Genomic DNA, 16,795 nt, shown 5'->3' with positions numbered 1-16,795 from the left:
AAAAAAAAGGAAGAAATAAAATAACATGAAAAAAATTACTGAAATAGAGCTCACGTGGGGGAAAAAAACAAAAGTAAATAAAATAAACTGCAATCAAGTAATGGGATTTGATTGAATCAAATTAACCCACCCATGACCCACTTGGCTCGGTTCTTGAAGCGGGTCTGGTTCGTCAAACGGTTCATCAGGGATCTGCCTATCACATTTTAAATATAGAAAATCTAAAATATAATTAAGATAAATAGAGTTCTAACAGAATGTTTAATTATTATCTTCATGAAAAATTATATTATTAAATCAAAAATAAATTACTTTCTTATTAAATTTAAATTAAGTTATAATAAAAAATTTAATTAGAGAAGTTACACCAAAAAAACGAGAACCATTAAATAGTTAATTTAATATTAATATCGTTTTATTTTTTTAAATTTTTTTATGTCATCTTCAAATTTATATTTCATTCAAAAATAAAAACATTATCGCTTTATCAAAACCACATAAAATCGTATTATATTAATAGAGACAAAGAATAAAAATTAAATATCAAAATGCAGATTTATCTCGCTAGATTGTGCGAATACCCTTCTAATACATATAATTTAGCTTATTAGTTTATGACGAGGTTTCTGTCAAACTATTATTAATTATAATAATAATTAATTTTTTAAAAAAAATATTATTTAAATATGATATGTGAGGTTAATCAATTTTAATTTTATTCATATTACATGTAATGGTTATTTAAAATCATAAATAGTAGATTTTTTCTAAAATTTGTTTCAAGAAATTTAAATATTATAATATATATAATAATCAATTTAAAAATAATTTAATCAATATATTAAAAACTAGTTTAACAGTGTACAATTATTGTCATCCAACCTTTCAGGATTGGTATGTTTTGAACTTTTAACCTCTTCGATGGTTGATATCTACTAGTAACCCGAATACCACTTAGTTAATGACCCTTTGATACATGCATCCATCCAACCTTCGGGATTGGTTTAGCTAGGCTACGTCAATCGCCTTGCCTTGCTGAATCTACAGTACCTCTAGGCCATGACTCAAATCTTTCATTGTCCTAAAACTATGAACACCTTTTGATATAAGATAATATATTATACAGTGGTAGCAAAATAAAAATCCTTATTGAACTTTGAATATAGTGATTGACAGTAACATTAAAACACACCATTCATTATTCAACTTAGCTGAAAAGTTCATCCTGTTGGTATTTCTTAAACCATTTTCTAGGCAGATAAGCTCGACCAGATCAAGTTGTAACCATTTTCGATTTTTGAAATCTTGACAAGGACATGAAACAAACTTGTAACCATTTCGATTGTGAATCTCAAAAGTAACGTGACACGACACAGTACACTTTGTTTTGTATATCCATTTGATCTTTAAGAACTTTTGTAGTACAACTAACTTTAACCCGAGTTCAACTTCATTAAGTGGCAACGTATAAATAAAGAGCAATGTCACACTCAAAGATTTCAAAATCATCTCCCTCAATTTCCATTAATTAGAGCAACAATCTAAGAAGTTTTTTTCTTCATAGATTTTAGGACGTATCATAGTAATTATTTATTTTGTTATGTGTATAATGATGATTGTTTTATTTATAAATTACATTAAAAATAGTTTGTTTATTTTTAAAGTATAAAAATTAAATGGCACATTAATAGTTTTTAGAGAACTTAACCTCATAATCTAAATTAGGGAGTGTTTGACGAGGTATTAAGTAGTAATCAATAAGAATGATAACAAAAAAAATTGGTTGGTTTTATATAATATAATGAGTTCATTGCTCAGAAGCCCAAATTTCCATTTCAAGTTAAATTGGAGGGAATGAAAAGTCATTCTCGTTTTCATTCCTTTTTTCATTCTCCAACCTAAACCACAAATAGCCCTTAAGAGATGAACTTATAAGGAATGAATGAAATATAATGTCTTGATTTATTTGAAGTGTACTTGGGTATCTTTAGCGGGTAACAAGTTTTACAACAGAATCTACAAAATGATATACAGTTTGATATAAATAGTAATTCTTCTCTGATAGAAAATACAAAATGATATACAGTTTGAGATATATATATATATATATATGTATGTATGTATGTATGTATGTATGTATGTATGTATGTATGTATGTATGTATGTATGTATGTATATATATACAAATTTCCATATATAGCGGTTAAAAAAAGTAATAAAATATTTTAGAACGTTTAAAAACCGTTGATCCAAAAAAAATGTCTTTTTGAATTCTTTTATAAACAATTATTATATTAAATATGATTAAATGAGAATTAAAGATATTTCAATTGTAAGAGAAACAAATGAAATAAATGGTTCAATAATCTGATCAAATAATATTATTATGAATTGAAAGACAACAACAATCTCTACTCAGACACTATAATGAGAGTGTACTGAATGACCAATAGATAGTAATACGTCTTTTTTGTGGATACTTTATTCAGCTTCCCTTAGAAAAGGTCAAGCTAAGGGGGTGTTTACTTATGACTTAATGAGCTTCATGGATTAATGGGCTTTTTCGCTCAGCCAAAATATGGTGTTTACTTAGGGTTTATTCGCACAGATGGGAAAGGGCTCTTGACCAGGTTCAACAAAAAAAAAAAAAAAGACAACCCTACCCTTCACGCCTCCTTCTAGATCTCATCTCAGATTTAGCTTTTTGATTTTGTTTTTGTTTTCGATTTAAGAACTGCATCTCCTTCCTAGATTCAAGAACTCAATTTTGTTTTTTTTTAATTTTGTCTTCATTTTCTGATTTTGTGTTCGTATTCGATTCAAGAACTGCATCTCCTATTGAGATTTAAGAACTCGAATCACCACTGCATCTTCTTCCTAGATTGAAGAACTCGATTTCGTTCCAGATTTCTTTTGAAGTTTCTGAGGTTCGTTTTCGATTTCGATTTCGTTTTCATTTTCGATTTCCTTTGAAGTTTCTGATATTTTTTATTTATTGTTGTCTATTCCAGATTTCGTTTGAAGTTTATAATAATTTTTGTTATCTGTTATCTGTTCTTAGTTCCAGATTTCATTTTCAATTTCATTCCAAATTTCGATTTCAAAACCCTCTTTACATTTATGTTCTCCGTTCGTCTTTCCCGTAACTTAATCGTAACCCTCACCTCTCAAGTTCAAATTGTTCATTGATTGTTTATAAAGCAAATTGTTCCCAATTTCACAGGGTTTTTTTTTGTTGAAATTTATCTGATGAATTGAAAGTAAAATGGTCATTTCTATCTTTCAGACGGTTAATTCAGTAAAAAAAGTAAACACCAAATATTTTTTATCTAGACAAATAAATTTATCCATACAGAACTTAATAGAAAATTTGATAAACAACCATTAAGTTGTATTATTAAAATAATATATTTTTAATAAATCGACGTAGAAGTTGTGAATATTTAGTTACACTTTAAAACCACTTTAAAACCCTTTGTGAATCTGATGGTAGCTTTTCACACCTTTGGTATCTATCTATGCATCATCCCCTTCTTTAAATCCAACCTTCTATCAACACTTTCAGTATCATCATTCCATCCTTCAATTCAACCATCAATCATGATCCTCGTCACCCTTCTTTCATTCTTCATTTCTCTTTCTTATGAAACCATCATCTTCTGTTCATTTTCCATCACCATCACCATCTTTTCTCTATCTTTCATCTCCAAATACCCATCAACTTACTTGGTTGATTACACCTGTTGTAAGCCTCCAAACACTTTGCGATCGCCCTCCCACAGCTTCCTCAAACACTCGCGTCTCAACCTCAGCTCCAACCTCGAAAGTGTCGATTTCCAGATGAAAGTCCTGGCTCGATCTGGTTTAGGTGAAGAGACGTATTTACCCCCCGCCATTTGCGAACTCCCTCCTACTCCTTCCTATGAAGCGTCCAGGAAAGAGGCCGAACTCGTCATTTTCTCATCTCTCGATTCGCTTTTTAACAAAACCGGCCTCAACCCACTTGATGTAGACATTCTTGTTGTCAATTGTAGTGTTTTTTCACCGGCTCCTTCTTTAACAAGCATGATCTTGAGAAAGTACAACATGAGAGAAAATGTGAAAAGTTTTAATCTTTCTGGAATGGGGTGTAGTGCTGGATTGATATCTGTGAACCTGGCTCATGACCTTCTTAAGACTCATGCAAACTCGAACGCGATTATCGTCACCACTGAGATCATAACCTTATTCTACTACACTGGAAAAGATCGATCTATGCTACTACCCAACTGCCTCTTTCGCATGGGTGGTGCAAGTGTTTTCTTGTCCAACAAGAAATCTTTTCGAAAACAATCCAAGTATCTTTTACTTCATGTGGTACGAACCCACATAGGATCATGTGATGAAGCCTACAACTGCATACACGAAAGAGAGGATTCAGAGGGCAAAATAGGGATTTCTCTTTCCAAAAAGTTGACCTCCATAGCTGGTCAAGCTTTGACAGCAAATATCCATGCATTTGCCCTACAAATACTCCCAACAACAGAACTCTTGTTCTTCCTCAAAACCCTAATTGTGAAAAAAGTGTTCAAACAGAAGAACACGAAACCTTATATCCCCGATTTCAAGCGAGCATTCGAGCATTTCTGTCTGCACGCAGGTGGCCGAGGTGTGATAAACGAAATGCAGAAAGAATTAGGGTTATCATGGGAAGATATGGAGCCATCAAGGATGACATTGCATAGGTTTGGGAATACGTCGTCGTCTTCGTTGTGGTATGAGCTTAGTTACTTGGAAGCTAAGGGGAGGATGAAGAAAGGAGATAGGGTTTGGCAGATAGCTTTGGGAAGTGGGTTTAAATGCAATAGTGCTGTTTGGAAGTGTAACATGGATATTAAAACGTCGTCGGATGGGCCTTGGTTTGATTGTATCGATAGGTACCCTATTCATGTTTCATAAGTGTTGTTAATTGTGAAATTACATAACACTAATTTGACTTTCTTGTCTAGAAGTCAACAACCTCAAAATCTATCCAAACAAATCATCCAATGGAGTAAGATTCGAAGTTTGTAGTGATTATTTAATCAAGATTTTTCGTGAAAACCTAAAAAGAGAAAATGTGTACCATAAGCTTATTATTTTTACGATGAAATTAAGGGTGCATAAAAATACAAATCTACCCAATACTACTAGAGAATTGATAATTTCCGGCTACAAAATCCGCCAGAAAACAAAGTTACTGACGAATTTCCGACGGCTGAAAAAATGGGCGACAGAAAAACTAATTTCCGACGGTTCCAAAAAATGTTGAGTCCATTACAGGTGTTCTTAATTTTGAATAATTTGTCGATAGATTTCCGACAGATATTTCCGAATGTAATTTAAATTTATTTTTAAAAATAGTTTTAAAGAATAAATCAAAGTAAAGTAAAGGCGGCTACATCAGCCGGTAAAATATTCCACCGAATTTTTTTTATTTTTTAAATTTATTTTTATTTTTTTATTCGTATTATTTACATTTTGTGGCGGATAAATTCCGTCGGTAATCTATTGAAAAATCACCCAGTTTTCAAACACAATTTTCTTGTGTTTATTTAAAAACTTGTAAATTCTGTAAATATGAAGAAAAAAAAAACTGCTAACAACATGAAATCTTGCTAAATATTATAAATTAATTAATATTCAACACAATTGTACGGGTCAAGTAGCATATAATTGTTCCAAAAAAAAAATTAAAATGTTCCAATTCAAATTGTTTCAAATACAATCAATCAAGTTTCTAAAACAAACAGATACTTATTACTCTGGCGGCGTTTGTGACAGAAACTGCTGAGATTGACTGAGCTGTTTGATCAAAACAGTCATCTCTTCATACTGGATCTCTCGTCGCTCATTCTCTCGTCGACGCTCCTCCTCCACCGGTCAAAGCTCATATTCCTTCCGCCGGCACTCCTCTTCCTCTCTCAAACGCTGGTTTTATTCCATCAAATCTCTAAGTTGAGTGTTTAAGGTGTCAATTTCCTATAAAATAAAGAAAATGTTAAAATATTTAATATGAATTATAAACTAACTAGATAAACATCATCAAAGGAAAAGAAGTACATACCCGCCTATCCGAAGACGATACCACCATGTGTGGATCTCCCAGTCAAGACCCAACGCGAAATAACTCAACCTGAAGCAACCCGATGTCTAATCGAGTTGTAAAATTTTCAAACCCTAGTTATTGGGTTGATATTGGGTACTATTATTTGAACTCAACTCAACCCGATGAACCCGATATTCTTTTATTTATGATTGTTGAATTTCTATTAATATATATTAGACAATTACACTATCACGTATGTTCTTCCTATACAAATCTTTTCGATCTATTCACATATCTATATAACTCATACGTATATATGTTTAGTAACTGTAAACATATATGCATAAATTGAGAAAATTAACTGAATGTGATATACGTAAGAAGTATGGATAAGTTGTATCCAATGGTTGATGATCAAAAAGAAATTATGAGGAGAGAAATAACATATTCAAGATTAGAAGAATATTTTAAAGTACCAAAGTATCAATCCGACAAACCTGTACGGTTTGGGTTGGGTTGGGTTGGGTTGTACTTTCGTTTGGGTTTGGTTGGGTTAAGATTTTTCAAACCGTAAACATTGGATTGGGTTGTTCAAATATCTTCAACCCAATCAACCCAACCCATAAATACCCATACATAGAATATATATTAAAAACTAAATTATCCTATAATGTACTCCAAGATCATATTTGCATATAACAAATGACAATTTACGCAACAATTACATACATACATAGGTGCAAAAAAAGAGTTCATAGAATTACATTTCAAACAACAATTACATACATAACAGGTGCCAACAAAATATATCCAAATACATATATACATTCACTAATTTCTATACATACATACATACATACATACATACATACATACATACATACATACATACATACATACACACACAAATTCACATATACATTCACACATAAATTCACATATACATTCATAAATTCACATATACATTTGTAAATTTGCATATACATATGTAAATTCACATATACATACATAAATTGACATATACATTCATAAATTCAAATATACGTACATAAATTCATATATACATACATATACATAAATTCATATATACGTACATAAATTTACATACACATACATAAATTCATATATACATACGTTAATTCACATATACATACATATATTTACATATACATATATAAATTTGGGAAAGAGAGAAAATGAGGAGTGAGGTCGCTCGATGAGGCTGAGAAGATCGCCGCTAGTGAGGAGTTCTCCTCCGGTGAGTATGCGAGAAAGAAAGGGAGAGGCCACGGGAGGGGAAGGCGCCGGTGAGGGGAGAGTCGACGACTATGGAGAAACAATGAGGGTTGATGGAGGAAATAATGAGGGTCGATGATGGCTCTGTTTTGTATGTGTAAGAGATCGATCTGAGTTTGTTTTTTTTTTTTTTTTTTGAAGTATATAATATTTATATACGGCAAATGCAATAAATAAACTCACACACTCTTCTCACCTATGGTGAGATTTGAACCCCTGACCTCCTAGAAGGCCAAGGGCTATGATACCGCTAGGCCAAAGGCCCTTTGGCTTCGATTTGAGTTTGTTTAGGGTAGGTAAAAAAGCAGATCAATACCGGCGGTTAAGTATGCCGGTAAATTTATAAAATTAATGTTTTTTTATAAAATTAACCGTTGGTTTTTCATGAAATTTTTTGTTTCCAGCGGAATATACAACCAATAATCCGCCGGATTCTATTATTATTATTATTATAATTAATCGAGTTGTAGATACTTCAAATTGTAGATACTGGGTTGAAATTGGGTTAAAGTTATTTAAACCCCAACCCAACTCAATAACCAGAAGTTTTCTTTATACTATGAATTTAATATAATTATTAAATTCTTAAATAATATATGTACATTAGATATTTAAATAACTCGTAGGCAGCATAATTCATAATTTCAATCATAGTTTTATATTTATATTTATATGAATCTCCAACTTTTTTTAAAAAATTAATAATTTTATTTATATGTTCTATTTTAACTTTATTTTATTTAAACATAATTAATTGCTAGCCAATTTGTCCCTAATATTTTGAAAGACTATTTAGCTCAAATTTACAATTACTTTTTGAGTTTTTAGAATCTACCATTGGGACCCTACACTTTGCAAAAATACGATTTGATCTCGATTTTAGATGTTTGATATTCGAAAACTCCTAAAAGTCCTTAAGAATGTGTTTAGTACATTAGACATGAAATGTTAGAATGAAACAAAAATCACTATTTCATGTTTGACATGATTTTTATGTAAAACAGATAGGAACAAAATGAAACATGCATGTTCTCCTCTTACCCCATAGAAAAAGTGGGAATAAAGTGATATAAACTTATATTTTACCTATATAAATCTCAAAATAAAACTTAATTTTCTTTCTAAAATATCAAATACACCTTCCTCTTTACATTTTATTCATTTTTTAAATTTTATTTATTATAATTTATGCACTTTAAACTTTCACGTTACTATTCTGAAAATATTATTTTGATACAATTTCTATATTTTCATTAAGACTTGAGATGATATGAGACCAACATGTTTTCATGAGACCATCTTTTTACACTCAAAACTTTATAATAAAACACTATGAAGGTAATCTTTACAACGTTTCTACCATGAAGGTTCAAATTTTTTTTTTTCCTTCACAACGTTTTGTTGTGAAGTTTCAAGTGTAAAAATGTAGTCTCACGAAAACATATTGGTCTCACATGAACCCAACCCTTTGATTAATTTATATAATTTATTAAATATTAATAGTAAAAAAATAATATAGAAAAGGTACAAAATAAAAATTGGAAACTACATAAACTTTTTATTTTGGTGTCATTCTAATCAACTTGACAAAATCTTCCTAAATGTTATATTATATTATAACTTAATAAATTACATAATTAATAAAAATACATAAACAACTCATTAACGATAAGTTGGTCTTTTTATCTATTATGTCATGTCCGATTCTATCTTACCAAACACTAAACACCAAACAACAACCGTCCTGTTCTATCTTTTCTGGACCTTAAACTTCATATATGTTATATATATATATATATATATATATATATATATATATATAACATATAGAGTGTAAAAGGTGCTATGAATTCAAGAACTTTTAAACAACTGATATGAATGCACTGGTCATGAATAGGGTCCACATCATCTCAAGGTCTCTTGAATGGTTTGTATGACTGTTAGCTTCAAAACCCATAAGATTAAGATTAAGATTAAGATTAAGATTAAGATTAAGATTAAGATTAATCGAGAAATGCATCCCATTTGCAAATAGCAGAAAGAAAACTCATCATATAACATGAGATGTGAAGCCAAGATGCTTTTACAGCAAACAGAAACATACATAAAGATCCCATCTTTACACACATCAGCTTAACCCAAAGGAGATACTTTTACACCCCTATGTCCGAGCAGAGGATGTTAATGGCGTGGAGGTCCTCGGTGGTGGTCGTAAGATCCCCAACCACCACCACCACCACCGTATACATCACCATATCCACTACCTGGATACCTCATATCAGGGCTTCCATTTAACATTCCATATCCCCCACCACCTGGATTTCATACATTCAAAATATCAATACTTAAATCGCATTTAATACCATCTTCATTTCAGCATGCTTTCAATATCTTGAATTCCCCCCCCCCCCCCAAGGGCTTTTAAGACGGTTGCAATCATTAACCCAGCAATCATAAACCCATATATCCCACCCCGAAGTGGGGTCTCGGGTATGCAATCTTCATGAGATGTAGGAACAATATTACATATAGTGTGTGTGTGTGTGTGTGCATAGAAGGATGACGTACCAAGGCCACGTGTTCTCATTTGCTCCCCTCGAAGCTTCTCTATTTCACGAGCCATTGAAATAAGATTCTTTTCCATTGCTTCCTTCTGAATCATGTGTTCCTCATTCGCTTTCTTCATCATTTCATAATCTCTCCTACATATCGTCAATCAGAGGTGGATCAATAAAAAATTTCAATCGGGGAACAACTATAAAAAAAAGTACGGTTTTATCAAGAATGACATACGAGTGCTTTTTTGTAACACCAAGTGTTTTTTTCTTTTTTCCCCTACAGTTTTCGTGAAAAAGCACCAATCAACAAGGGGCTGGTCATCATCTAATATATTTCCAGCCCTGTTGCCATATCATTCCACGGTGAATCATGCTCAAATTTCCTGATTAATAATCAAGATAAGTAGAATCAAACTCGTACCTCATCTCCCCAAGGTCTTTCCTCATTCCATCAATATCAGCCTTAACAGCCACCACCTGCTCATTTTCAGCCTTCAATCTACTGGTATCCTTGGTGAGATTCTGAACTTGATTCGATAATTCTTGCCTCACTGAGTTCAGTTTCTGAGCTTCAGCTCTTAACTGACCCACATCCACCCTCAGAGGTTCGGTCTCACGAAGCTCAGCCTCAAGCTTCATTCCTCGGTCAATTAAATCCCGGGCCCTTGCTTCTTTGTCGGCATGTAATTTGGGAATGATTTGAGCGAGTCTATGAATCTCGTCTTTGATCGCAGTCAATTCCCTCTGAAGAATAACATTTTCTTCAACCACATGTCCATTTTCAGCCACAATCCGTTGTATATCTCGATGTTGGAGTTCAAGTTCCTCTTCAAGAGCGGCAGGGTGAGGAGGGAGGGGCCCGGGTCCTCGGTGCACAACAGGCATTGGGCCATCACGGGGACCTCGAGGCATACGATTCCTTCCAGACATTCGGATAATCTGGGATACCTACAAAATCTACTATAAAAGCATGAAAATAGATTCAAGCTGTGAAGTAAGCAAACAAAAAATGAAGTACATTAATCAATTTTCATTGTTCACTGGAACGATTTTCTTGACTGATTAAACTCAAATTTGTATTGGTTGATACTCCAGAAACCTTTTGTTTAAAGGATTTGAACTATCTGGAATGCTGTAGATGTAGGACAAGGATCTAAACCTCCATAATTCATTAACTCTTTAAAATTCTATATTATTTGTTGTTTCTGTTGAAAAAGATAATAATTGTGACAAGTGACAACATATTCTACATTATTTGTTGTTTCTTACATGTTTTGGATTTAAGAGAAAATTGTGATTCAGTATGTTCGTATAACACGTTATAATATCATGAGCCAAATTCAAATCCCCATAGTAGTTCCAGAACATAACAGACATAGGAAGAAGAAATTAGAGAACATGGAATCAGCATTGACAATTCAAAACAGTGGAAAACAACAGGTGTGATAACAATTGTAACTCTGGAACTAGGCTCGTAAAAGAGATATGTGCCACACAATGGCAACAATCAAGACACTTAAATACCCAATCACAGTGAAAATTCTCCCTTTGAGGTACATAGTTACTTGAAGAAAATGCAAGTTTTTAATCCTTGCAACATTGGTATGGTAATCATCATACATCAAGTTTGAGGTTGATATAATCATGAAACCATTGACAAACCTATATAGAGAAAAATAATTAACTCATTGTTTTAAGAATTTATCAATTGGAAAACATAAACAAGTTAAGTTATAGTAGAAAACTAGTGAAATGTGAACATGGATTGTGCATATGTTCTGTTGATCCTCTCTCTCAATGATTTGATGATAATCTCTTTTTTCCTTATGCGAAGAATTTATGTTTCTGTTTTTCAGTTCCCGCGATCATCATTGAGTCTGTTCAGCGATCGCTGAAGAATTTGTATTGTAAATCCAATCAGAAACAACGATACTTCAAGAAGACAACACTTACACTAAAGAACCTTCAACGAAAATCGAAGATTGAAACTGAAGATTAGAAACTAACGAGTACATGATCTGAAGCGGTATTCAGTGACTACAAACCTATCTACATATGTGTGAAGACTGCTCAAGCCTCGGCAAATGTTGAAGAGACCTCTAGGTTATTCTAGCATTCAACGATCAAAAGAAGCTTGTTACGCACGATTGTTGTTGTCCTGTCCTTATACACACAAAGGACAAACCCGAACCCTTTCTAAAAGTTAGTACGGTACGCAGCCGACTAGTTGACTCTATTACCCACCAACTTTGTGAAAGGATGTCTGCTCATGAATAGGCTTTTGTACTATTCACTGTAGCAAAGGGCAAACCTTCCTCTTAAGGTTTGACACGCATTCTAACCCTACCATGATGCATTAAATGTGCATTTAATGCAACAGGTATAAATAGATGTGTTCCATCTCCATGCAGAGATACACTTACAACAAAACCTTACACTAAGCTTTCTTGCGCTTAAGTAAAAGAACACACATCTAAGAACAAATACGCTCATCTTCAAAAGCAAGTTAGAATCCCTTTCATTGTAGTCTAAAAAAGTTCTCTCCCAGACAGAACTTACTTTCTTCTATTTCTTTAACAACAAATCTTTTCTTATTTGCTAAGATTAAGTGTGTAAACTTTAGATTGTTTAAATAGGTTTTTCTTACTTTATCTTTCCGCAAACAATCTTGTAAAATCTGTATTAATCTTCTCTTATCAATATATATTTTAAATTTGAAAATACTGTGTTTGTATTCATCCCCCCTTCTACAAACTGTTATACACATCTTGTAGACCCTAACGGGACCAACATGCTCGTATAAGAAAAAACTCACCCGTTATCCCAATTACTTAAATCTTGTGCATACGCTTTCTAATTTATGTAAATGTCAAGAAAACATATCCATCTTAATTGGTTCTACTTAAAATCCAAATACTGATGCTAATTTATGTAAATGCCTTTTGCCAGATTATTTCCGATGTAAATTTTGGAGTAAATGGGCTTCTAAGGAAAGGGGCGCGATGGAATATACTATTGTGGTAGCCGAAACGGGAAGGGGTGCCTCCTCACAAAAGGGGTCGCAGCTCAAGAAATCATATCTACATTTCTACTTTATACGAGTCCAAACCAACTGGAAGTAATTCTCACTTCTTTGGTCTCCTTTCGGCACCATTTCAGATTTATTTGTGTGCGCTAAGTATGTTTTGCTCAACTGCAGAAACCTTCACTCAGAACCATTCAAATCATCCTAACATCATAATTCCATTCATTGTGCTCTGTAGTCTGTACTCTATACTGTTAAACAAGAAAGTCAATCCCACGGATTCTCTGTTAACATTTTGGTTATGCTTCAACAAGAATAAAAACTCCAAAAGGCATTGTCTCAAGACTCTCATCAATAAATGACTTGAGAAGTATGAACAAACTGGATGCCACTCTTGGACCTATTTATGATAATAAAGCTTTTCTGATTCTGAGACTTTTGCCCTGAGTTTGACTCATCAAAATGGAACATCCATGAATCATGGCATGTAACTTGTATACAATTAAGTGATCCATCACAATTGTTCCATTTGTTGCAATAATTGCTCGATATCTCTTTGCTATCCCAATATATTTTTGTGCAAATCATATACACAAAAACTATTTTCTATGTCTTCAGTAGACAACCATGCTAGCGAAGCCAATAGGTTATACCCGTGTTAAGATCCAACATTTAGCTCTCCCTACTCTCTCTCTCTCTCTCTCTCTCTCTCTCTGTGTGGCAAATAAATAGCTACAAGCCTCTTTTCTATTCTACTAGAGCAAATCGCAGTGTCCAAGAAGCAACTGTGCTTCTTCTGCCCATTTCCGAATCCCGTATCAGCTACTTACAGAGTGTAGTTCTTCAGCACCATGGTCAGGTGGCGTTGACCATATCCTTGAACTACTAACCACAAATTCATAGGGATGCCAGAATTAGGATATGGGGCAATTTGGCCTTTTTACCACTCCACAATTTTTAAAAATTAGAAACAAAGGCTAAAAAAACATATGTTTTATGACTGTGAAAGAGAAAAAAGCAAGATGACACAAGAAGTTATCTTTTCATGGTTTGGACCAATATGTTAACATGGCCATACGAAATAAAAGTAAAGTAAAAGTTTTTGACAATTTAGTGTATGCTTATCTTACATATTTAATGTATGAACTGTGAAATGATTTCTTTCTTTAATCCGTGAGTTTTCGATTTCTTTATAAAAAATCAAACCAAATAAACCCAATGTCCCACTTGAAAATAGGATATGAGGAATGGGATGTATAAAGGCATGTCCTCTACCCCAAAGAGTAGAGCAGTTGTTTTCGTGAAAACCCCTGGATTGTGAAAAATGCCTGCAAAAAAGTTTTGGTGAAAAAATGAGTGCTTCAATAAGTTTGAAAGAAGTTGAAAAATAGGGAGGAGCTAGGGACCAAAAACTAAGGCATGGCATTTGAAAAGAAGAGCCAAGACTATATTAAATAGTAAACAGGAAACAAAGGTTACACAAGTTGGAGAAAGCATAGGAACATATTGGGACAGGACAACAAGCTAAACATCCCTCTACCTATCTTCAACCCCACTTCCGTCTCACCTTCTACACAATCTGTTACACTAGTCTTGGACCTCCAATAACTCCTATCAAAAGTCATGTCCTTGACTCCTCGGAAATGTCTAAAGCCGCCATGTCCAACCTCAGCTACTCATCCCACATCCTCCTTAGCCTGCCGATCCTCCAAGCCCCCTAAACAATCATACTTTCTACCCTCCTCACCAGTGTTAACGTCTGTCTACCACAAACATGTCCAAATCATCACAATCTCCCATCTCTCAATTTAACTACGATAGGTGCAACTCCCAACTCTGGCCAGAAGACCACATTCTGTATCCTGTCTCACATGGTTCGACCACATAGCATCCTCATTTTTGCAACTTCCAACTTCCTCTTATGGGTTTTCCTTATTGCCTAACATTATGAAACGTAAAACATCACTTGTCTGTAGTTTCTAACTGGTATATCACATACATACATAGGTGTGTTGTACCCTCAATTTTTTAGAATCCTTAAACCCATGAAGAGAACATACTATGTACCGTTTCTTCTATCTATATCCTTGCAACATAGAGTAATGTTCTACATCTTCCTTTACAATTTACATATGCTCAAAACGTCCTTGTTTAATCATAAACCCCGAGTTCAAATAAGAAAAACGCAACAACAATTAAAAAAACTCATTTAAACCGGTACTTAGAAGTGACTGACACACTTCATTCAGTTGTCATAATCTTGTTAAACGACTCTGCTAACCGTGTTTAACCCTCCTAGTCGCTTCCAAGCTTTAATACAGCCCTAGTCTTTGCCCTATTCCTAGTCCTACCAGTTCCAGTCTCTACAATTCAAAAATAAAACCTAAACTTTAACAAAACAATCACTAATCATCACTTAATCTTGAGCTGGAATCACCATAGAAATGCATCATCGGTAACAATCTAATGTCAAGAAACAACTTTCCTGAGTGCATACATTGACCAATGATCCAAAACTAAACAATTGGAAATTCGATCACGAGTAATACCATAAAAAAGAAACATTTCCGGTCGCTTTAGTAGACGGAGACGAGATTGTTAGAGCCGATGTTCCTTTTCGAAGGGCAGAATCTCCAGAGATCACTTTGATACCATTAGTAATGAGGATTCCGAATATCACACATTGGTCAATCAAAGAGAGATCCAACAAATTGCTTCAAAATACAACACAAACACAAACTCCAATTTCAATTCTTTTCGGTGCTGACGAAGAAAACAGCGTTTCAGACGTATCAAGAGTGTGGGTTCGCAAGTTCGATTGTATAATTGAAGGAAAGTATAACACATAGTAGCACCTAACAAAAGAATTTTACCTTGAAAAAACTCGAAGGATTTGAAGGAGGGATGGAGAACTCACCCAAAGAAACCCTACACGACGTACGGTAGCTTACAAGAGGAATTGGTTAAATGGTTTTTTCTTTTATTTATTTCAATTATTTGTATGGGCTTATTAAGGAACTGGACTAATAAGCCTTCAAAGCCTTCTTTTTTAACATTTAGGGGTTTTGTTTGGTAACTGCTTATCGGATAAATTTCTTTATCGGATGAACATGACAAGTGTCAAGAATCTTACGGGGTAAGAGCGATGAAAATAATGTATAGTCTTACCCGGTAAGTGAAGATGACGACTCATACCCAGGTAAGTGCTTACCCGGTAAATCGTTGCATTCGATACGTTTTAATATACTAAAATCTTGCGAATCAAGGTAAATTATAGTGTTGACTCCTATAGATAACATTTACCGGGTAAGCATTAGGGTAAACAACCCCTTACTTCATGCACTTATTTTATAATTTCTTTTAAATAAAGTATTAAAAGGTAAGGGTGTTTTCGAATTGCTTATTTAAAGTATTCATCAACTTATTTGGTACTGGTAATAAAGAGTTTTTAGTGTCTGGATGAAAAAAAAATATTTGTATCGGTTTGTCAGGAGGTTTTGATAAGTTACTTTTTTTTAACTTACTAACTTATTTTGATACGATATAAGTAATAAGGAGTTTTTAATGTTTTGATGGAAGAAAAAGAAAATACTTATCAGCTTATTATGTTTTGGTACCGTCATAAACTAATCTAAACGCTTTTTTTATAAAACTTCGATCTAATACCACATAAGTTGATAAACACTTTATTAAAAAAGAGTTGTTATACGTGTTGACTAATCACAAGGTGACAACCTGTTTTGTAGTTAATCTGGAGTCCCCGTATTTGAACATTCATGATCACAAATCTTCAACATAATCTTATTTAATTAGAATTTTTTTCCATCCACATAATCTTCAATTTCAATC

The 16,795-nt window shown here is 33.4% G+C and overlaps 2 protein-coding genes across 3 annotated transcripts in view; one reads left to right on the top strand and one right to left on the bottom strand.

The window, feature by feature from the left end:
* LOC112528450 (3-ketoacyl-CoA synthase 6-like) overlaps nt 1-4,938 on the top strand; it is a gene marked incomplete at its 5' end in the record, with an annotated part of 5,905 nt that extends 967 nt beyond the window's left edge. Inside the window, one exon of the mRNA XM_025139477.1 lies at nt 3,617-4,938. Coding sequence (XP_024995245.1) covers nt 3,617-4,938 — 1,322 coding nt within the window. The remainder of the gene's footprint in view (nt 1-3,616) is intronic.
* Nucleotides 4,939-9,395: 4,457 nt separating this feature from the next.
* Nucleotides 9,396-15,878, bottom strand: LOC112528012 (protein FLX-like 3). Of its 2 annotated transcripts, none has more exons than XM_025138896.1 (4): nt 15,820-15,878; nt 10,343-10,878; nt 9,932-10,065; nt 9,396-9,678 (listed from the first exon to the last, which is right to left on the bottom strand). In XM_025138896.1, the coding sequence occupies exons 2-4, from the start codon at nt 10,849-10,851 to the stop codon at nt 9,545-9,547; spliced, it is 777 nt and encodes a 258-aa protein (XP_024994664.1). In that variant the 5' UTR covers nt 10,852-10,878; nt 15,820-15,878; the 3' UTR covers nt 9,396-9,544. The 2 variants fall into 2 exon arrangements, with proteins under 2 accessions (XP_024994664.1, XP_024994665.1); XM_025138897.1 differs by having other exon boundaries at nt 10,343-10,869; nt 15,820-15,873.
* Nucleotides 15,879-16,795: the final 917 nt, after the last annotated feature.

This window comes from Cynara cardunculus, assembly GCF_001531365.2.
Source record: "Cynara cardunculus var. scolymus isolate 2C chromosome LG 15, CcrdV1, whole genome shotgun sequence".
NCBI classification, from domain to species: domain Eukaryota; kingdom Viridiplantae; phylum Streptophyta; class Magnoliopsida; order Asterales; family Asteraceae; genus Cynara; species Cynara cardunculus.
This window is presented reverse-complemented; position numbering and strand designations above follow the sequence as displayed.

Excerpts from the sequence above, each read along its gene's own strand:
- LOC112528012 (XM_025138896.1), bottom strand. The coding sequence starts at position 10,851 with ATGTCTGGAAGGAATCGTATGCCTCGAGGTCCCCGTGATGGCCCAATG. Across the intron at positions 10,066-10,342 it reads AAAGACCTTGGGGAGATGAG|GAGAGATTATGAAATGATGA; the intron begins GTACGAGTTTGA and ends GACGATATGTAG. Across the intron at positions 9,679-9,931 it reads AATGAGAACACGTGGCCTTG|GTGGTGGGGGATATGGAATG; the intron begins GTACGTCATCCT and ends TATGAAATCCAG.